The sequence below is a fragment of the Mustela nigripes genome, chromosome 2 (assembly GCF_022355385.1).
Source record: "Mustela nigripes isolate SB6536 chromosome 2, MUSNIG.SB6536, whole genome shotgun sequence".
Taxonomy (NCBI): domain Eukaryota; kingdom Metazoa; phylum Chordata; class Mammalia; order Carnivora; family Mustelidae; genus Mustela; species Mustela nigripes.
Window position 1 is genome coordinate 208,249,161 of NC_081558.1, and position 23,379 is coordinate 208,272,539.

The 23,379-nt window shown below is 39.5% G+C and overlaps 1 protein-coding gene across 6 annotated transcripts in view; it reads right to left on the minus strand.

The window, feature by feature from the left end:
- Positions 1–29: 29 nt before the first annotated feature.
- The window catches only part of CRYZL1 (crystallin zeta like 1), a 40,633-nt gene continuing 17,283 nt past the window's right edge, over positions 30–23,379 (minus strand). For 4 of the 6 annotated variants that reach the window (XM_059392290.1, XM_059392294.1, XM_059392291.1 and 1 more), the window contains 9 exons: positions 22,932–22,976; positions 21,239–21,307; positions 10,520–10,653; positions 8,779–8,890; positions 5,695–5,793; positions 4,219–4,340; positions 3,323–3,428; positions 1,177–1,222; positions 30–477 (listed from right to left, as the gene is read on the minus strand). In XM_059392290.1, coding sequence (XP_059248273.1) covers positions 378–477; positions 1,177–1,222; positions 3,323–3,428; positions 4,219–4,340; positions 5,695–5,793; positions 8,779–8,890; positions 10,520–10,653; positions 21,239–21,307; positions 22,932–22,976 — 833 coding nt within the window. In that variant the 3' untranslated portion in view covers positions 30–377. Of the gene's footprint in view, positions 478–1,176; positions 1,227–3,322; positions 3,429–4,218; positions 4,341–5,694; positions 5,794–8,778; positions 8,891–10,519; positions 10,654–21,238; positions 21,308–22,931; positions 22,977–23,379 lie in introns of all 6 variants that reach the window. The other 2 variants (XM_059392292.1, XM_059392295.1) reach the window with 2 other exon arrangements.

The following is a 23,379-nucleotide window of genomic DNA, read 5'->3' on the forward strand; positions in this document are numbered from 1 at the left end:
GGTACAACAGTAATAACGTTATTTTGACATACCAGAAGACTAACAACTTTATCAATAGAGTAGCATAGTTTTTCCTGAAAGCAATTTTCTTCATGGGAAGAATTTTATAACAGAGGAAAATGTATCAAAACAAGCACAAAAGAATTTCAGCATATTCCCTTTAGACATTAATTAACAGAACGGTCTTGACCATTCGTACAATAATTTTTCCAAACACTTTTCAAAAACCTTAAATAACTTTGAGCGTCTTGACTCACAGAAGGAAAACTGAACAATCTGATTTTATCTTCCTTGACTTTTCTGAGCAATTCCCAAGGAAACTCTGGCTTCAAGTACTGGAGGGGGTTTATCCAACTGAGGGCTGAGAAAGAACAAAATTAAAATTGAACAACTTGCTTTTTTCTTGCTTGATTTTTCTGAACAACTTCCATGGTAACTTTCGCCTCATACAGTGGAATGGGTTCATCCAACTGAGGCCTGGGAAAGAATGAAATTATTATACAGTTAGGTCAAGGGAAAGATGAGTAAAACAACAGGATGAGAGTTGACACTTGCTGTAGTTCAATTCTATTATTTTTTTAAGATTTTTAAAAAATTTATGTGAGAGAGAGAGTGCAGGAGCAGTGGGAAGGGCAAAGGGAGTGAGAGCGAGCCTGGGGTTCTATCCCAGGACCTGGAGATCATGACCTGAGCTGAAGTCAGATGCCCGACCGGCAGAGCCACCTGGGCGCCCCAATTCTATTATTTTAAATAATCTTGTCCATTTAAGTAAACTTGTCCGTTAGTATTTCCACTGTTAAAACTGGGTAAGTTCTGATGTGGAAAAATGCCTCCTTTATCTACTCCCAGATCCAAATAAAAAAAAACAAAACTGTATTTTCCCTCTTCTCAAGCTATGGGTCATTTCACATTACTCGGGTAACGGTGATGAGAAAAGCAAAGGTTGTGTGGTGTGGTACGGAAAGTATAAGGAGAACCAATGAGCCACTTCTATCTTCGCGAATGCTTACTGATGTATCCCAGGAACACTTTGAGAAATAATTAAAGAGCAGCTACTTATCCAAACAAAATAAAATATGGAGGCAAGAGGTATGCTGTGGAAACTGAAACAAGTGGAAACGCTTGCCTTACCTGGAGCATAGAAAAAACAAACAATGATTTGGTTACTATGCGTACCTAAAAACTCCGCTTGATAACTTCTCCATCACATCTTTTAAGATACGTAGCTGGAAAGATTGTTAAGGTGGCAATGTAACAGAGAGAGGATTGAACAAACCCAGTCAATAAGATGTTACGCAGGTCACCTATTTTAAGTTCAGCGCTCTCAGAAACGGAGAATTTAATTTGCAGAAATTCTGTAAGCTGCGAAGTTTACCTTGAAAACAGGGAAATGGGGAACTGATGTGAGAGAAGTGGAAACATTAAATAGAGCCTACAGTTCTAAGTTAGGACAAGTGGCAGAAGCAGCGAGCCTCATGCCTTGTACTAGGTAACCACTAGTGTTAACCCAGACGGGTAGGTTTTCCTGTTAGCACTATGTATGGTGTTTCTAGTTAGAAACAATGTTAGCACTCATATCTCTTAGATGCACGTTTACTTACTAAACAGGCTGCTCAGTGGCTCAAAATTTGTGTGCAGAAAAGTTAACAAACTGTAGTTTGTCACTACAAGACTCAAAAAGTAAGTGTAAAATTAAGAAAAAAAAATTGAGTTGTTTAATTGCGATGACAGTTTTAGGATTGAGTGTGAAATTGCTGGTAGTAGAGAATGACATATGGCATCTATCACACTGTTGGAAGGAAGGCTGTTAAATCACAAGAAGCAACTGGCTCACACGGGAACTGATCGGGGGGTTTAGCACCAGTGAGGACTAGAGTCTGATTTGGGACTTGAGAATTCAAGTCTTTAGAAAATATAATTAGAAAGTCTGATCATCAGCCATTTTAAAGATTTTCTTAAAGAGGACCTAAAGAATTCTCCCCGTATTGCAAATTCTCTTTCTACTCTTGTTAAGTGAAAATGCCAGCAGAAACTCTAAGAGTGTGTTTGTACGGAGGGAATTAAATAATGTAGGCAAAGGAGCTAGCCTGGCTCCTGACATGTAAGATCCAAAATGCACTGTATCTAGTGGTACTCTTAACACATGCTGTTATCCTATGAGATTCTTGATAATTACGTTAGTGGACAATTAAGTTGCTTAGAATTGAAATCTAACGAATTCTTCTAGGAAGTTAAAAATTAAGTCTATTTTCCAAATTTAAAGAAAAATATTTATTCAGAAATACTTTCAAATCACAGATTCAGTACATTAAGGGGATGTTCTGGTTCTGAAATGTATTTTTTACAACTCAATGTATGCAGGATAGTGCTGAAATACTCCTATTTGAAAGCTCTGAATTAATTCCATCACTGCTCTTAGAGAAGGTGGGCCTTAATAAGTATCACGTGTATATAAACTACGTACATTTAACGAAAGCAAAGTATGATATTCAGTGGAGACAAACTTAAGACTTACAAGTTTCTTTCTTCATACAGATATACTCTATTAAATAATAAGAATTTATGTTTTATCCAATGTATTACAATTTTTAGCAGGTGCAAATGCCTTTAAAACAGTTATCTTAGAAAAAAAAGTCTTCATAAGTTTGACCCAGAGTTTCTCTTAAATTCTAAAGAGGTTTGGACCATTCTTTTGGAATGCTTTTACATTCTCCAGACAAGATTTCATTACTTTCACCAAAACTGGAATGGTTTGGCTTCATTTGCCAGATTTTTCTCGGAATGAATTCCATTAAAAAAAAAAAATCAAAACCGTCTTCATTTGATGAAGATTTCCCAGCACTGTTCATCTTAAAACATCCCACAAACTCTTTAGTGCAGATAAGCATTCTGAAACGTCTTACATAACAGCACCATCAGAGCACAGATTAGAGCCTTTCAAGGGGATGTGTAGTTTCCGAAATGCCAAGTTGAAAATGAAACAGAATTTTACATGTATCCTGTAGTTTATCTACCATTCACAAACCAGCAAGACTGCCTGGGTGATTCCTGTCCCATCACGTTTTAGCTGCATCCTGGAACATGCAGTGACTTTCCTATGCTTCAGTTTCTTTACCTGTGAGACAGGCATAATGATAGTACTGACACCTCACAGGGCTGTTTTTTAATGCTTAAATATATTAATACTTACAAAGCACCTGAAACACCGTTTGGCAAATGAAAGTTAGCTGTTATTACTATCAATTACCATTTCTGAAGAACTTAATGAGAGTTTATGGTAGATTTCAAGCCAGAAACGCAAGTCAGTAGATAAAAAGGATATAAAGATATTTTCCCTGTTGCACATTTGACAAATTCCAAACTTCATCATTAAGGAAAGCCACCGTTGCTCCCTTGAGGAAAAGGCAATGGCTATCCGGAGGATCCAACTTGGACAGAAAGCACAAAGACTGATCAACAATTGTGAGCTTAATAGCAGACAGAGATAAGTATGTTGAGCCAGAAAAACTTCTATGCAGATTAAATACCCAAATCACAAATAAATACTATATAAACTTTAATAACAATATGTAAACTGTAACATTTTCTTTTCTAATTCATTGTCCAAAATGATGAAACAGTAAGTGTGTGCAGGAGTGTGTGCTGTGTGCTCGCGTGTGTATGTGTGTGCACGAGTGCGTGCGTGTGTGTAAGAATGAGATTGCTGGCTGTTACTTATCAGTTGTCATCATGAGGATGTTAGAAAATTAGTGAAGGTTGATATACGAGGATTATGGTATTGGCATATCAACCATGATAAAATTTGAATACTGTTGAGAAATGTAACTTCGGGAGACAATGTGTATATACACGTTTGTAGTAAATTCCAATGTGAATGGGGAATTATCATAATTTTATATAGAAATATTTTGCTAAATATGTGTCAACAATGTTTGTTACTAAAAAAAATAAACCTTAACGGAAATACTACTAAAAAATTCAGAAGTCACTTCTTCCAAACCACTAAATAAAAGCTGAATGAACTCCTCTAGTAGGCACTACTTCTATATTTTGGCCAACATGTATCTAAAGTAAAAAAGAAAGTTACATTTCTTTAGAAACAGGTATAATTCAGAATTTATAATTTCTTCACATCTTGCCTCAAGAGACTTAGGCATTATTCTTTGTTAATTATAACCTTTCAATGTAATAGTAATGCTTTATTGTTTCTGATAATACCTGCAGGTTTTCTTCTGTTGTTACCCAATGGCCTCCAACACCAAGAAGTGTGATGATGTCATGTTTATGTGGTAGTAGTTGTAATTTTACAGCTGGTTCATCATCTTTACTATATAATCTCACTTACAAGGGAATAGTTTTAAAAAAAGAGAGAGAGAGACAAGAAATATATTTTATAGTAATCTGGCAAAAATTAATTCTTCAAACTAGTCCATTTTACTTTTTAATGTAGGAACAAGGAAGAATTTTTCTTAGAAAAAAATAACACACAATGTATTCAGATACCTTAAAACATACTTTTTGCTTTAAAACTGGTCATAAAATTTACTCTAGAATCAATTATAAGTGAAATAATAAATGACAAAAAGTTTATTTTCATTTGAAAACCAGGCAAGGTAATACAACACATAACTAAGACTGGTAGCTTTAATCGTAACATTGATAGCTTAACTCTTTGGGAAAATCTGACTTCTGCTTAAGGAACTCATAGATTTAAGAAAGTCATACACTGACATAATTATTGAAATGTATATCTGAGGGGCGCCTGGGTGGCTCTGTGGGCTAAAGCCTCTGCCTTTGGCTTAGGTTATGATCCCAGGGTCCTGGATGGAGCCCTGCATTGGATTCTCTGCTCAGTGGGGAGCCTGCCTCTGCCTCTCTGCCTACTTGTGATCTCTGTCTCTGTCTGTCAATTAAATAAGTAAAAATCTTAAAAAAAAAAAAAAAGAAAGAAATGTATATTTGAAAAGTAATCTGGCAAAAATTGAAAAATGAAAGCACACGTTCACTTCCACTGAAAGAGTTTTCTGTGTTAATATTCACAGCTGATCTTAGCCAAAAGGCCGAGAAGTGCTTCTCTGAGTTAATTTCAAGTCCTGAAAATACTGGTTAAAAAGAAAAACATTAAGATGGTCATAGCTGCATTTCTGACTCCCATCACAGAACATAAATCTTAACAAAGCATGAAGAGAATCTCTTTGCAAGCTTTCCACGCAATGGCACTACCTAGGTGTGTACAGATTAGGTGTTAAATAGATACTGTTTAAATAACAAAAGGTTCAGGGAGGTAAAAATGGAACAAAATTCTGTGCTTTTTCCAAATAGAGATTGCAGAAGTCAGCCACCCAACAGAGGGCAGCCAGACACAGCAGAACTCCGCGTCTGGCCGAGAGCTACAGTAGTATGTATCGTCTGGCAACCAATGAGAAGATGTTTGTTCATATTTGTCAAAACTCTTATAAACTCCAGTGCCTGTATTTTAAAGTAAGCATACTCTCTCTTCTAGACCGTGTTTACAGGAGGATTCAAGAAGCTCTAGTTTAACTAGAAAAGTTAAAAACAAAACATGACATCGATTTAACAAAATATGTTAATAATCCTTATCTGGCTTTATTTATATATATTTTATTTGATTTGTGAAATGCACCCATCACACGACAAAAACGACACAGACTACTGATCTAGTAACATACCCACCTCCAGCATCTAGGACAATATCAACTCCCAGGCCACCTGTTTCTTCTAAACAGCTTTCAGCAACGTGGGCTTTTCCATTAGATACATCGATGACTCGGGCTGTAAAGGACAGGAAGTCAGGCAATTGTACTGTTCTCTATGTGACCAACACCAATCATCCGAGAAAAAGAAAAGCAAATAAATATCTGTATGGAGTGGTTCAGTTACTGGATCCAAATTTTACTTTTTCTCTTCTTACCCAATAGTGGTAAGGATCAATTTAAAGGCAGGGACTGGTATATTCAATCAGATAAAAATACTAAACATTTTGTGGATGCGGCGTTCCAAGGCTGGCCTACTGAAAAAAAGAGCACTGTTCCCTATCACTAAAAGATATATAGTCAGAACAGGGAATCTATAAACCACAGAGATACATACATATTAAGGCATAAACTAAGAGATTAAGCAATTTCTCAAGTATGTTTAGAGTTAAGAGAGTTTAAAGCTAAAATGTAAAAAATGTATTAGTGTGATATGGTACCTCTCTATTAGAGGCTGTTTTAACCTTTTTCAGTCATAGAAATTCCCCTGCTCCCTTTCACACTTGCTCTCCCAAAATGAAGAAAAACCTTGAAGGTTAAGGAAAAAAAACATGATTACTTTGAGCAGTTAGTGAAAACCAAACTATTTTTAAGAGTATTATCTCAATAGAACAAGCCAATGCAATGAAAAAATACAATGAAAATCTTAGCATTTGAACTGGCAAATGAAGACACATGTTTATAATTTATTTCAGGAGTTTTTAGCACCTTCATGTAAAAGAAATCCTGTCAGCGGGGTTCCGACTGGCACCCCCAAAAGATGTGGGGGGCGGGGCGGGAGTGAGGAGGCCGCCAGGGAAAGGGGACTGAAGCGCCTGGGGAGGACAGGGTTAACCAGTAAGAAACCTCTCCCTTCAAAAACACTGCTCAGTGCTTTCTTCCACCACTTCATTCCATCTCCAGTCTCTTCCTTTTTTTCTTCTTTCTCCAGCCCCTGCCTTAACCTTTCTTCCAAGTCTTGGTTATCTCTGCCAGAAGCACAAGGTAACAATGGAGTAACACGGGCTTTCATGTTGGACAGGCCTGGGTTCAAATCCCACTCCAGTCGCGTCGTGGCTCCTTGGACAAGCTGGGTAAACCCTCTAGATGCTGCTCCCTGGTTCGCTGACACAAGGTTGCCGAGGACTTCGGGGGAGATCATTCCCGCTGACACTCAATGAACCTGATGCTCCTTCCTGCCCCCCCCCCCCCCCCCCCCCCCCCCCCCCAATCTGGCTGGGCCTCCTCTCCTCATCTGTTAGTTTCTCCATTCCGCTTTCTCCCCTTCTTGGTCATTTCTTTCAATATATATATATCAATCTATTTATTTTTTATTTTTTTAAATTTTATTTATTTGTCAGAGAGAGAGAGAGAGGGAGAGCGAGGGAGCACAGGCAGACAGAATGGCAGGCAGAGGCAGAGGGAGAAGCAGGCTCCCTGCCGAGCAAGGAGCCCGATGTGGGACTCGATCCCAGGACACTGGGATCATGACCTGAGCCGAAGGCAGCCGCTTAACCAACTGAGCCACGCAGGCGTCCCACAATCTATTTATTTTTTGTTGAGCCGTTTTTTATTAAAAAAAAAAAAAAAATTCCAGTATAGTGAACATACTTTTCTGTTAGTTTCAAGTGTGTGATACAGTGACTCAGGGGTTCCATACCTCACTCAGGGCTCATCAAGGTAAGTGTCTTCTCAACCCCCACCACCTGCTTCCCCCATCTCCCTATCCACCTCCCCCCTGGTGACCATCAGTTTGTTCTCTACAGTTAAGAGTCTGTTTCTTGGTTTGTCTTTTTTTTCCTTTGTGCGTTTTTGTTTCTTAAATTCGACATGAGTGAAATCATGTATTTCTTTCCCTGATTAGCTCATTTTGCTTAGCCTTATACTGTCTAGCTCCATTCGTGTTGTTGCAAATGGCCAAGATTTCATTCTTTTTTATGGTTGAATAATATTCCATTGTATATGTATATACCACATCTTCTTTATCCATTCATCAGTCAATGAACATTTGGGCTCCTTCTGTCACTTGGTTATTGTAAATATTAATGCTACAATTTATTTTTTTAATTTTTTTTAAAGATTTATTTATTTATTTATTTGACAGAGAGAAATCACAGTAGATGGAGAGGCAGGCAGAGAGAGAGAGAGAGAGAGAGGGAAGCAGGCTCCCTGCTGAGCAGAGAGCCCGATGCGGGACTCGATCCCAGGACCCTGAGATCATGACCCGAGCCGAAGGCAGCGGCTTAACCCACTGAGCCATCCAGGTGCCCATTAATGCTACAATTTAAAAAGGGGTGCATGTACCCCTTTGAATTACTGTTTTATATTTTGGGGGTAAATACCTAGTAGTATGATTACTCATAGGATAGTTCCATTTTCAACTTTTTGAAGAACCTCCTTATTTTTGCTTTTATTTCCCTTGCCTCAGGAGACACAGTTAGGGAAAAAGTTGCTATGTCCAATGTTGGGGAAATTACTGCCTGTCCTCTTTTCTAGGATTTTTATAGTTCCAGGTCTCACATTTCAGTCCTTAGTTTCAATCTCTTCAAGAGCTCCCTAGTCTCCACCATATCCTCCTCACCATAAACTATACCTGACCCGCGTTTTCTGTTTAAGTGGATCATCTTCCTTCCCAGCATATCACAGAAAACAGATAACTTTAGAAAACAGATAACTTTTAGTAAAAGAGGGTGAGAAACCTACAGAGTGACGGAAACATATCTTGATTTACGAATAAAACCAAAAAGGGATCAGGTGTTGCTAAACTTTGTCCAAGTTCAGCTAATTCAGACTTGGGTACGTTGGTAACAATAGGGCGAAAAACAAGAAAAACATTGAGAGATGTAGGTTTAAAAAGAATGAAAATTAAAACTATCACTCAGGTAAACCTGGACTTAGCATGGAGACTAAGTGCATTTTAATAGTGACTTTCATTTGGGAGTACTTTGTTTTACGAGGACAGTCTTTACAGTGATACCTCATAAAAATTTCTCTTGTCAAGTCTGTGTTGAGTAGCATTACCCACCTAGAGAAGGCCTAAGTCTTTCGAGGCACTGCTTGTCTTCGAGGCTACCTGCTGTTGAAATCACTTTGGCTCCTCTGTGGTGCGCTAACTGAATAGCTATCATACCAAGGGCCTGTGGAGACAAAAATACCCAATGGGTTTATAGATGTTAAGGCAGAGGCTGTATCTAACTTGCTTTAGAAGCTATTTAATAAAGTGTAATAGTTACAATATTATCTGATAGAAGAGGAAAAAAAATATGGACAAGGTTGGACATCTGACTGACTTTCTTCTTCAGGAGGATGGCAGAAAAGGTGTGTGTGCCACATGCTCTCACTCGGTCCCACTGCTGCACAGAGTTTCGAGGTAAAGGCTGTGCTCAGAAACTTGGCCTCAGCTATCTCTCTTTATTTTATTTTATTTTTTTAAAGATTTTATTTATTTATTTGAGAGAGAGACAGTGAGAGAGAGCATGAGCGAGGAGAAGGTCAGAGAGAGAAGCAGACTCCCCATGGAGCTGGGAGCCCGATGTGGGACTCGATCCCAGGACTCCAGGATCATGACCTGAGCTAAAGGCAGTCGTCCAACCAACTGAGCCACCCAGGCGCCCAGCTATCTTTCTTTAAAGGTCAAAGCACTCGGGGTGCCCGGGTGGCTCAGTGGGTTAAAGCCTCTGCCGCCTTCAGCTCAGGTCATGATCCTAGGGTCCTGGGATTGAGCCCTGCATTGGGCTCTCTGCTCAGCGGGTAGCCTGCTTCCCCCCCCACACCCCCGTGCCCCTGCCTGCCTCTCTGCCTACTTGTGATCTCTGTCTGTTAAATAAATAAATAAATAAAATCTCTAAAAATAAAAAATAAAAAATAAAAATATTAAGAAAAAAAAAAAGGTCAAAACACTCTCAATAGCTCCATCCTTTTGCTGACCTGATGGTAAGTTCAGGAAAACACTACTATCCTGATGCTGGACATCAGGCTGGAGCCAATGCCAAAGACGCTTCTGCCTTTTTTTGCACAGAAAAGCAGGGGGTAAAAGCATTTCATCATCAGCCAGACAGATAATGAAACTACAAAAACGGACCGCAAGTTTTCTAACATTTTTAGACTGTCATCTATTTTTATGTTATTTCTAGGGTCTTGAATAATTTTTTTGCTGATACGTGTAATGTGTTGACAGTAGCACATTTTTTTATCCTACGTGACTTGTCTATAAATGCAACATCTAACCAACGTTAAGTGTCGGTGTGAGGGAAACACAAAACTGGTTGGGAGTTTTGGGGTATGACTTCAAAGGTTTCATGAGCTACTTCAGGCTTCGTGGAACAGGCAGAAAAACATGGTTTGTTTGCTTCTTTAGTGTACTAGCAGATTCAAAGTAGTAAGAAATGGAACACAGTGAAGTCGTATCTGCTGTTAATAAAGGCTGCCTGTTTTAACAAAATGGGCAGTGCACAAGCTATCGGTAAAGAATTACATTAGCGGGACGCCTGGGTGGCTCAGTTGGTTAAGCAGCTGCCTTCAGCCCAGGTCAGATCCCAGCGTCCTAGGATTGAGTCCCACATCGGGCTCCTTGCTCGGCAGGGAGCCTGCTTCTCCCTCTGCCTCTACCTGCCACTCTGTCTGCCTGTGCTCGCTCTCGCTCCTCTCTCTCTCTGATTGATAAATAAATAAATAAATAAATAAAGAATTACATTAGCAAATGGGTGGCCTATTTCCTAAGTTTAGTGGATTCTGATCTGTTTCTTAGCAGAACTATTAGCACCTACACTTGCTCCATCCATGATCAGGACTGATTTTCCAGGAGAGAGATGAGACAGATAATGCAGAGCTGTATAGGCTCGTACTCCATCCCGAATGGTTCCAGCGGCTTCTGTCCATGTAACTTTTTCTGGTTTGTGAACTGTCGCAAAGAACGAGAGGAAGCGCCCCATTAGCACGTGCTCTTAGTCCTGCCTCCTGGATCTGTCTCTCTGGCCATCTCCCCTCCCTCGGTGACCCTGGTCCAAGCTACTACACCTGCTACCTTTTGCCTACATTTTGGTTTCCCTAGTTCCATTCTCACCCACACATAAGGCATCCTCAGCATAGGAGCCGGTGTGTGTGTATTTTTAAACATTATACTGTGAAATGAAACACACGCGGAAAAGTACAGGGAACATCAGTACAGATGGGTGGATACACACAAAGCAAATATACAAGTAATCCCAATCCCGGTCAAGAGAGCACACAGCCCCATCTCTGCCACCAGAGGTCGCCAACACGCTGACTTCAGTTCTTGTTCACCACCATCCTTTAGGACCCATGGATGCCTTCCTAACCAGCGCATGGGTGGGCTAAGCCTCTGCCTTCAGTTCAGGTCGTGATCTCAGGGTCCTGGGATCGAGCCCTGCACTGGGCTCCCCACTGCTCCCCCACCCCTGTTCCATCTGCCTGTCTGCCTACTTGTGATCTCTTTTTCTCCCTCAAGTACATAAATAAAATCTTAAAAAAAAAAAAAAGTAACGGAGTTTGACTGGTTTTGGAACTTTAACTAAATGGAATCATAGCACAGGCACTCTTTCCTATCGTGTTTTGCCTCAACACTGAAGACACACCCACTTTTGTAAATGTGGCTATAGTGCTTTCCTTTTTCTGGTGTGTGTTTTATTTAAGATTTTATTTATTTATTTGAGCGAGAGAGCATGAGAAGGGGGAGGGTGAAAGGAAGAACCAGACTCCAGGATCATGACCTGAGCCAAAGGCAGTCGCTTACCCAACTGAGCCACCCAGGCACCCCCTTTTCTGGTGTTTTGTGGCATTCCACGATGTGAGAACACTTTCATTTGGTGATGCGTGCCCCCCGTTCAAGGAGGATGTGTGTTTTCAGTTTGTGTCAGCTATAAACAGTGCTGCTAAGAATGCTCTCCTATAAACGATGATGTTATGCTGTCACATGGGTTTTCTCTAGGATAGTACAAGTGAATGGAAATCCCAGGTCGCATATATACAACCTTCGACTTGATCACATCCTCTGGAAGTGGCGGTCTGAATTCATTCTCCCATAGCTGTGTAACAGCGCTCCCGTTACTCTGAACATCCCTTGGCACGATTACACATTCTTACCAATCATTTGGGTGTGTAATGGTTTCTTATTGTGATTTTAACTTGCTTTTCCCTCACGACAGCTAACACTGGGCACCTTTCTGTGTTTGCTGGCCACTTGGAATTCCTTTTGTGAAATGACCAACTGTTTTATCAATTTTTCTGTTATGTTGTCTTTTTCTGATTGAGTTATAGGAATTTAAAAATATATTCTAGATGAACTACTTGTTTATGTGTTATAAATATTATTTTCAACTTTATGTCTTCCCTTTTCAATCTCCCTAATGGTGTTTTTTGGAAAACAGAAGAGTCAAAATGACCATGGTCAGTATGGAGCCCAATGAAGGGCTTGAACTTAACACCCTGACATGAAGACCTGAGTTGAGATTAAGAGTCACACGCTTGGGGTGCCTGGGTGGCCTGCTTCTCCCTCTCCCCCTGCTTGTGTTCCCTCTCTGTCTCTCACTGTCAAATAAATAAAATCTTAAAAAAAAAAAAAAAAAGAGTTGCATGCTTAATCAACTGAGTCACCCAGGTGCCCCCATAATTATCTTTAACAACATACACAACATGCTAACCCTTCTCTGTTTAAAGTTCAGTGGCGGGGCGCCTGGTGTCTCAGTGGATTGTCTGACCCTTGATGTTGGCTCGTCCATGGCTTTCCACTGCACTTGAGACAAAATGTAAACTCCTAATATAACTTAAGAGCTCTCTATATGATCTGACCATTAAGCTATTCCTTTTTTTTTTTTTTAAGATTTTATTTATTTATGACAGACAGAGATCACAAGTAGGCAGAGAGGCGGGCAGAGAGAGAGAGAGAGAGGAGGGGAAGCAGGCTCCCCTCTGAGCAGAGAGCCCGATCCGGGGCTCGATCCCCAGACCCTGGGATCCTGACCTGAGCCGAAGGCAGTTATTAACCCACTGAGCCACCCAGGCGCCCTAAGCTATTCCTAAATACATTTAATTCTTTAATTTTTACGTTTTTATTCTGTACACCCAATGTGATTATTTTCACAGTAAAAGCCATCCTTTCTCATTTTACCTAAAACCAACTTTATAACACTTTTGTAGTCCTGGCCAGCTTTCAAGTATTTTCCCGCTGAAGCGGAGACAGCAGCCCAGGACCATCAGCACCGCACACATCAACTAACTAGTGCCATCTAGCGGGGAGAGAGCACCCACGCGTATATGCTGAAAGTGTTCACACAAGCAAGGCATGAAGATAGAGCACCAGGGGATACCACTCACACATGGTAATTATTCTTTATCAAACTCTTTAAGACACCTATTCTCCCAATTTTCTTGATTATAAAATGTGGCTCAGGGTAATTAATCTGTCTGGCGTCACACAGCTAATAAATGTGAATGCTGACTCGAAAGCACATCAATTCTAGCTGTGCACCCTCAAGGTACCTACAGTTTACTTATAGTTTGCGGGGAACATCTTCCATTTTAAGAAATGAGACTGCCTATGTATTCATTAAGAAATCAAACGTGTACGGGCGCCTGGGCAGCAGTCGGTGAAGCGGTCAGCTCTTGCTTTGGGCCCATGTGGTGATCTTGGGGTCCTGAGCTCAAGCCTTGCATCAGGCTCCATGCTCAGCAGAGTCTGCTTCAGGATTTTCTCCTTCCCTCTGCCCCACCTCCCAAAATAAATAAATAAATCTTAAAAAAAGAAAAAAAAAAAAAAACCAGAAACAAAGAACTGAACATGTAGTCCTTTAAAAAAAGGTAACAGTCATAAAACTACATTCAGAGAGCAAAGCCTCTAACATAGCAAGATAACTGTTTTTTTTTTTTTTTAAAGATTTTATTTATTTATTTGTCAGACACAGAAAGAGAGAGAATGAGTGAGCACAGGCAGAGGCAGAGGGAGAAGCAGGCTCCCTGCCGAGCAAGGAGCCTGATGTGGGACTCAATCCCAGGACCCTGGGATCATGATCTGAGCTAAAGGCAGCCGCTTAAGCAACTGAGCCACCCAGACGTCCCGGTTTAATGTGGTTTAATGCTGAGATCGCTGCTTTTGTGTTAGGTGGACCACAAGTGTTTATTACGTTGTAAAAAACTAGAAGTATAAATAAAAGAGCCAGGCAGGGATCATAACAACAGCATATCAAACCCAAGAACTATAATTTCAATTCATTCTTCCTTAAGTTCAAAAAAATAATGCTGAAAATGTATGAAATTTTGAATGAAAAAAGTTACTTTTATGTTTGACCTAAATGGCTTAAGAACTGAAAGCACAAAAGAACTAGATAATTTATTCAACTTCTTAACTTTATCTTTAATATACTGCAGCAGGATTAATAAGACCTTTTTGGGGAAGTTGTCTGGAGCCTAATTCTTTGGTTTGGTAAAAGAACAAACTTATCTGAAGGTGACTGAGTGCCCAACTTTCATTTAAAAAAATCACTAAAGAATTAACAGAAACTAAAATATAGTTGTGCTAAACTGAGTATTTCCTTCTGCAAATCTTCAGGGAACATACTAAAATTATTTCCTCTTTTACGAAATGTTGGGGCTGCAACAGGGCTTAGAGGCTACCTAGTTTGACTGTGCCCAGTGTCTTGCCCAAAGGCAAATAGGCAAATCATCACAATAAGTGGCCATTCTTTTTTTTTTTTTTTTAAAGATTTTATTTATTTGACAGAGAGAGAGGAATCACAAGTAGGCAGAGAGGCAGGCAGAGAGAGAGAGGGGAGGAAGCAGGCTTCCCGCGGAGCAGAGGGCCCGACGGGGGGCTCGATCCCAGGACCCTGGGATCATGACCTGAGCCGAAGGCAGAGGCTTTAACCCACTGAGCCACCCAGGCGCCCCAGTCTTTTTTTTTTTTAAAACAAGATTTTATTTATTTATTTGACAGAGATCACAAGTATACAAGTAGGCAGAGAGGCAGGCTGGGTTGGGGGTGTAGGGGGTGGGAAGCAGGCTCCCTGCTGAGCGGACAACCCAATCCCAGGACCCTGAGATCATGACCTGAGCTGAAGGCAGAGGCTTAACCCACTGAGCTACCGGGGCACCCCAATAAGTGGCCATTCTTAATGTTCCTCTTTGAAAGAAACATTGTACTGTATTTTTTTTCCTCAAGGAATATCTGGAATTATTTTCTTTATATATGTTAATGGACTTTTGGACTACAGTCCTCCTGATTTGCAGGAAAATAAAAGATCATTTGTGTGGTTTGACTTAGTTTAACCTTTATAATTAGGAAACTGATGTACCGATTTGCTTTTTTCCTTCTAGCCCCATCTATAAATCTCGGGTATTCAGCAACACCTAAAAGAATGGGTCTTTTTTTGCTGGGTTTTAGGGTAGCTCTATTCTTTTTTTTTTTTTTTAAGATTTTATTTATTTATTTGAGAGAGAGAAAGAGAGCACAAATGGCAGGGGGAAGAGAAACAGGGAGAGGGAGAAGCAGGTTTCGTGCTGAGCATCGAGCTCAATACAGGGCTCAGTCCCAGGACACTGAGATCATGACCTGAGCTAAAGGCAGACGCATAGCCAGCTGAGCCACCCAGGTGCCCCTATTTTCAACTTTTTGAGGAACCTCCATATTGTTTTCCAGAGTGGCTGTACCAGCTAGCATTCCCACCAATAGTGTAAGAGGGTTCCCCTTTCTCTACATTCTCGCGTTTCCTGACTTGTTAATTTTAGCCATTCTGATCGGTGTGAGATGGTATCTCATTGTGCTTTTTTTTTTTTTTTTAAAGATTTTTATTTATTTATTTGACAGACAGAGATCACAAGTAGTCAGAGAGGCAGGCACAGAGAGGTAGGCACAGAGAGGCACAAAGAGAGAGAGAGGAGGAAGCAGGCTCCCCACCGAGCAGAGAGCCCAATGTGGGCCTCAATCCCAGGACCCTGGGATCATGACCTGAGCCGAAGGCAGAGGCTTAACCCACTGAGCCACCCAGACACCCCTCATTGTGGTTTTGATTTGTATTTCCCTGAGACCAAGTGATGCTGAACATTTTTTCATGTGTCTGTTGGCCATTTGTATGTCTCCTTTGGAGACAAATGTCTTTTGCCCATCTCCCAATGAACTATTTCTTTGGGTGTTGAGTTTAATAAGTTCTTTATAGGTATATACCCCAAAGATACCAATGTAGTGATCCAAATGGGAACCTGCGCCCCAATGTTTAGAGCGGCAGTGTCCACAATAGTCAAACTATGGAAAAAGTCCATTGGCAGATGAATGGATAAGGAAGATATATATAAAATATATATATATATATAAAACTTATTTATATATATAAAATAGAATACTACTTGGCCATCAAAAAGTGAAATCTTGTCATTTACAACGACGTGGATAGAACTAGAGGATATTATGCTGAGCGAATAAGTCAATCAGAGAAAGACCATTATCATGTGATTTCACTCATATGTGGAACTTAAGAAACAAAATAGGATCATGTGAGAAGGGAGGGAAAAATAAAACAAGACGAAATCAGAGAGGGAGACAAACCATAAGAGATTCTTAATCACAGGAAACAAATTGAGGGTCGCTCGGAGGGAGGGGAAGGGGCCTAGGGTAACTTAGTGATGGACACTAAGGAGGGCATGTAATGAAATGGGAACTGGGTATTTTTAAAGACTGATGAGGGGCACCTAGGTGGCTCAGTGGGTTAAGGCCTTTGTCTTCAGCTCAGATCATGATCTCAGGGTCCTAGGACCAAGCCCCGCATCGATCTCTCTGTTCAGCAGGGAGCCTGCTTCCCCATCTTCCTCTCTGCTTGCCTCTCTGCCTACTCGTGATCTGTCAAATAAATAAATAAAATCTAAAAAAAAAAAAAAAAGACAGATGAATCACTGAACTCTTACTCTGAATCTAATAATGGATCATATATTAATAATTGAATTTAAAATTTTTAAAAAGACCAAAATAAAACTTTTTCCAGAGCTACTGTAATCAAGGCAATTTTGACTGGCATAAGAACAGATGCATAGATCAGCTGAATAGGATGAGTCCAGAAATAAATCTATGTATCTATGGTCAATTGATTTTGAACAAGAGTGTCAAGACAATTCAGTGGATGTAGCAAGAGTCTTTTCTTTTTTTTTTTTTTTTTTAAGCAAAAGTCTTTTCAACAAATGGTTCTGGGACACTAGATATTTACATGCAACAAAAAGAACAAAGTTGGGCCTTTATTTCATACCATATATAAAAATTAACTCAAAATAGATCACAGAAGCAAATATAACAGTTAAATCTATAAAATTCTTAGAAGGAATCATAGGTGTAAATATTTGTAAACTAAGCTTAGGCAATGGATTCTTAGAAATACTAAAGCACAACAGGCAAAAGAAAATATGAATAACCTGGAGTCCACCTATTATTTTAAAGACTGTGCTTTAAAGGACACCAGGGACGCCTGGGTGGCTCAGTTGGTTAAGCGGCTGCCTTCGGCTCAGGTCATGATCCCAGCGTCCTGGGATCGAGTCCCACGTTGGGCTCTTGCTCGGCGGGGAGCCGGCTTCTCCCTCTGCCTCTGCCTGCCATTCTGTCTGTCTGTGCTCGCTCTCTCCCCCTCTCTCTCTCTGATAAATAAATAAATAAAAAATCTTTAAAAAAAAAAAAAATAAAAGATAAAGGACACCATAAGGGGCACCTCGGTGGCTCAGTGGGTTAAGGCTCTCTGCCTTCGGCTCAGGTCATGATCTCGGGGTCCTGGGATGGAGCCCCACATCGGGCTCTCTGCTTAGTAGGGAGCCTGCCCCCTCCCCATCTGCTTGTGATCTCTCTCTCTGTCAAATAAATAAATAAAATCTTTAAAAAAAAGATTTATTTTATTTATTTATTTGACAGAGAGAGAGAACACACAAGTAGGCAGGGAAGCAGGCTCCCTGCTGAGCTGAGAGCCCGATGTGGGGCTTGATCCCAGAACCCTGGGATCATGACCTGAGCTGAAGGCAGAGGCTTTAACCCCCTGAGCCAACTAGGCACCCCTGACAAGCAACTTCTATCTAGAATATATAAGGAACTCTTACAATTCACCAATTAAAAAAAAACCCCAATTTAAAAACTGGGCATAGGATCTGAACAGACATTTCTCCAAAGAAGATATACAAATGTCCAGTGAGTATGAAAATTTTTCAACATCATTAGTCATTAGGGAAATAAGAATCAAAACCACAAAAGGTTATTACTTCTAGAATGCTTAAAATTAAAAAGGCAGAAAATAACAAGTGGTAGTGAGGATGAGGAGCAACTGGGACCCTCATTCATTGTTAGCTGAACTGTAAAATGTTGGAGCCATTTTGAAAACAGTTTGTTGGTTTCTTAAAATGTTAAATGTAGAGTTATTACATGACTTAATAATTCTATTCCTAGGTTTATACCCAAGAGAAATAAAAATATATATCCACACAAAAATTTGTACACAAATGTTCAGATCAGCATTATTCATAATGGCCAAAAAAAGTGGAAACAACCTTGATATCTAATCATAGATGAACGGATAAACAAAATGTGTATGTTCGTACGATAGAGTATTACTCAACCACTGAAAGGAATGAAATACAGATAGATGTTACACTATGCATTAACTTGACCTACGTGAATTAAGACAATTACAAAAGACCACATACTGCAAGATTAATGTATATGAAATGTCCAGAATGAGCAAATCAATAGAAAGAGAAAGTATATTCACGGTTTTGAGGAACCATGGAGGGAAAATGGAGAATAATTGCCGGTGGGAATAGAGGTCCCTCTTGGAGTGACGAAATGCTCTAAAATTAGTGATAAGGTTGATCAACTTTGTGAATATACTAAAAATGATGGAATTGTATGGTTTACAAAGGTGAATTTTGTGATATGTAAATTACATCTCATTGAAGCTATTATTAAAAAACAACTGGTAAAGACATGATGGAAATGTGTATAAATCACGCCAAATCTTGAAAAAAAAAAAAAAGAAAGAAAGAAAAAAAAAAGAGTGGGCCTTTTTTGGTTTGTCTTTTCAAGAGTTAACTTTCTGTAACAATTTAGTTTAGGGGAATTGGTCAAAACTCATGCCTGGGAATCCAAACGAGAGGTTTCATTTGATTCCATAGTTACCAGGTTCTCAAAAGAATCGGTGAAATAAGGCTCAGGGAAATTCTGGGTCAAAATTAGTATAGTTACCTATAAAAAAAAGCCAGCCGTGGTCCTCAATTTTCAAACTGTATAATATCAAAACAGCTATGGATCAGAGACTTTGACAGCACCATATTTGAAAGTGAGGTTTATTATTCAAAGGAAGACACATACTTGGCTCCATTTCTAGGTTTACTATAATGGGCCTCAGATTTCCAGAAAAATGCCTTCTGCAATTAACTTTAAGTAAACTGTATCCCCAGTAGGGGGCTTGAACTCATTACTCCAAGATCAAGAGTTGTATGCTCTACCGACTGAGCCAGCTAGATGCCCCTGAAATTAAATTTTAATAAAATAATATAGTATTATTTGGGAATATTAGACAGTCATTAAGTTAAATATAGACTATTTATAGTCTGCAATTTTAGAAATAAAATGCCACATATTTGTTAGTCTAGTTCAAATTACTGTATGGACACAGATGTATTAATTAACTATTTTTAATAATCTAGAATCCAATTTGGATTTCTGTCACCACAAGGTCTTATTAGGGATTATACTACTTAACGAATAACTCAGGGAAAATAGTAATGAAATAGTTCAAGAATACAAAACAGCACATGCTGACCTATTGATAGGAAATGAAGAACAAAAAAAAAGGGAAGAAAGAAATGAATAATGTAAATCCCAGCATAAGAAACAGCTTATTAGAAGTACCACCACAGTCCCAGGGATCCACTCTGATCATATCCTCTTCTTCTGCCCACATAGGTAAGGCTACACCTGACTTTTCATCCCTGTTTATTTCCTAAATAAGACATGCTTAATTTTCTATGTTCTTGAACTTTACAGAAATATGCGGTATCGTACTGTATTCTGCAACTTGCTCTCTTTACTCAACAGTTTATGAGATTCATCCATATTCGTATGTCTGCCTGTTTATTGATTTTCACTGCCAAGTTGAATTACAATCTAGGAATATCTTTAGTTGTTCATTTTCCTGGTGAAGAACATCTATTCAGGCTGTTTCCATTTTTATTCCACTGTTCTAAACCTTGGTATTAGGAACTCTTGGGCTTATCTACTGATCCACATCGAGTTTCTGGGAGATACAAAACTACTAGTAGAATTAATAGGTCTAGGGTACATACACCATTACCTTTATTTAGATAATGCTAAATTATCTTCTTTTCGTTGTTGTTAAGAGTTTTTAAATTTTACCTTTTTTTTTTTTAAAAGATTTTATTTATTTATTTATTTATCTGTCAGGGAGAGAGAGCGCGCGCACAAGCAGGCAGAGGCAGAGAGAGAAGCAGGCTCCTTTCTGAGCAAGGAGCTGGATTTGGGACTCAATCCCAGGACTCTGGGATCATGACCTGAGCCGAAGGCAGTGGCTTAACCAACTCAGCCACCCAGGCGTCCCTAAAATTTACTTATTTTTAAGTAATCTCTACACCCAAAGTGGGGCTCGAACTTACAACCCTGAGATCAAGAGTCAGATGCTGTACTGACTGAGCTAACCAGGTGCCCCGTTTTCTAAAGTATTTGTATCAATTTACACTCCTGGTGCATAAAACATTCCATTGCTTTTCACATCCTTGCCAACATTTGGAATGGTTAGACCTTATAAAATTTGTTAATCATGCTTAACAGTATCCTGAAGTGGTTTTAAATTGCCTTTCCCTGATTACGAAGGAGATGCAGCAACTTTTCCCTATGGTTTCCTGAAGAGTGTGTGTTTATATTTATTTTAAATATTCAAGAAGAAAATTACTATAGGAAAGATTACTATTTCAGTTAAACTAAACAACTGGTCAAAATATATTAGCAATAGAAACCAAAGGCAATAATCTTAGGGAAAAAAAAAAAAAAGAAACCAAAGACAAGAGTTCTTGATTCTTTCCTGTCTCAGACTCTACAAATACTATGTAGATTTTATATATTTTTAGTTTCAACTGATAACCAAGAATAAAGAGTAAAAAAAAAAAAGAAAAATAATTCTCCACCTAAAATGAATGTATCATTGTGTGCCAACCATCCTTCAATGAAAAAAAAAATTCTGATCAGGGATATGATTCCACAGCCAAGGAAGAAACCACTTTTCAAACCTCTTACCACTGCAGTGTAAGTGAAACTTAAAGGTCTATGCGCTATTTGCTCTGAATATGAATTTTATGGATAATAAATATAAGCTAGCAGTAGTCACATGACCAGCCAAGTTATTTATTACCAGGGAAGATGCAAAAACATTGCAACGTTACTAAACACCCCAGACATCACTGATGCAAGACTTACATGAGCTGCAAAGACTGGCACGTACCCAAGTAATGCTCGTGCACTCTAACAACTTCACAAAGTCCAGGGTCTTCAGAATCCAGGGGCAGAATTCCTGGAAATTAACAGGAGAAACTTAAGGGAAACAATCCCATAATGAATTCATTCCTAATGAGATTCTACTAAGTATTAGTCTACATTTTGTTCATTGGAGTTTTTAGGAAGATTCTAGTAATAACTAGTGTGGGGAAGGGAGAGCCTTCAGAACTATGGAATGGAAGTAGACTGTTCATTATGTCATGAACGCTGTATCGCCTATACTATCTTTCTTTCTTTTTCTCCCTCTTCTGTCACCTCTTGAGTGCTGGTCAACATGGCGTCTGATGTACAGAGCCAAGTCAGAGTCTTTGGGGCACCTGGATTCCTCGTTAAAATTGTCCCTGATGTGGGACGCTTGAGTGGCTCAGTCGGTTAATCATCTGCCTTCAGCTCAAGCCATGATTCCAGGGTCTTGGGATCAAGTCCCACATGGGGCTCCCTGTTCAGCGGGGAGCCTGCTTCTCCCTCTGCCTGCTGCCCCCCCCTGCTTGTGCTCTCTGACAAATAAATAAAAATCTTAAAAAATAAAATAAAATAAAAGTGTCTCTGATGCACAGCTACCTCCCACAGTATGGTTCCATAAGATGCTTCCCATAAAATCCCATTTTCCTCTATGCCAGTCTGATTTTATTTTTGGTCTTGAGTAACACAGTGTCACTGACTTCTAGGATGAATAAAAAAGTTTAAAAAAGACAGAAATAATAAACTCTCAAAAATAAAATACATGAGTCAAAGGCAATACTACAAAAAGCTAGTAAAAACCTACCATAAATCTGTTCTTAACAACTTCAAGCATACCATCAAGTTAAATATTTTTTAAGTCTGAGTATCTTTCTATGAATATTTTCCATACAGAAATGGTAATTTTCAAGACAACAACTAAGGTCATATTTTATGTTTGTGTGACTGTTTAGGATGTAATCATATAAATACATGTATTTGCAGAATAGTATTCACGGTGGATTTTTAAAATAACCAATAAACTAAGGGTTTCCAGTGAACTTTTTTTTTTTTTTTTTAAAGATTTTATTTATTTGACAGACAGAGATCACAAGGAGGCAGAGAAGCAGGCGGGGGGTGGGGGAGAAGCAGGCTCCCCGCTGAGCAGAGAGCCTGATGTGGGGCTCCATCCCAGGACCCTGGGATCACGACCTGAGCCAAAGGCAGAGGCTTTAACCCACTGAGCCACCCAGGTGCCCCTGAACTTTTGGTTTTATGAGAGTAGCGGGGGAGCAGCTCTGGGATACACAGGCTTCATATGGAGAGTGAAACTGCCACACAGCCGAGTCAGTCAGCGGTCTTCAAGCAGGTGACCTGCCACTGTGTTTTCCAGAATCTGTGGTCTAGTCAGAGACTGGGGTCCTGTCAGGAAAGGGCTGCACCAACCATGGTAACACCTATGGTCATTTTTCTATCTATAGTATTGTTCAATAGTCAGATATTAGAAAGTCTTAAATATTCTGCTATTGAGATTAAACTCCCAATTTTCTTCATCAGTGGGTATTTGTGAACAAATTAAAACATCAGGATACGTGTATCCTTCTATACAAAGCACACAATAAACATGAATAGCTGTCTTAGAAAAAGAAGAGAGGACAGTAAACAGAGGACTTGCAACAGGATTATAAATCGTAACTCACCAACGACTTCATCATCTGGTTGAAAGAATGACACCTTGCTTCCAACTTAAAGAGGGGAGAAAATTAACAATTTGTATTGTGAGGTCCTTAAATACCACCTTCCTAAACGATTACAACAAATCCATGGGTTTATAAAAAATTCACTAACTCAGAGAAAAGGCCAAGAACTTCTAGAACATTCTGAGAGTCAATAGTAAAGGCACCTCAAATCTGGATTCTGCACACAATGCTCCACAAAATCTGGGCCATGAGGCTGCTGACACCACAGAGAAGGATGTCCGTTTAGCTAAGGATGAAGGAATAAAGGAAAAGAATCCACTCCGCAGCTCTTATGATGATTATACCACTTTCCACCCCTCCTGTGGCGAGCCCAATCATTATTTTAGGTACAGAACCTTAGACATACAATGGCAGTTTCTGCTAAGAGTCATGCACTGAATTACTCTGA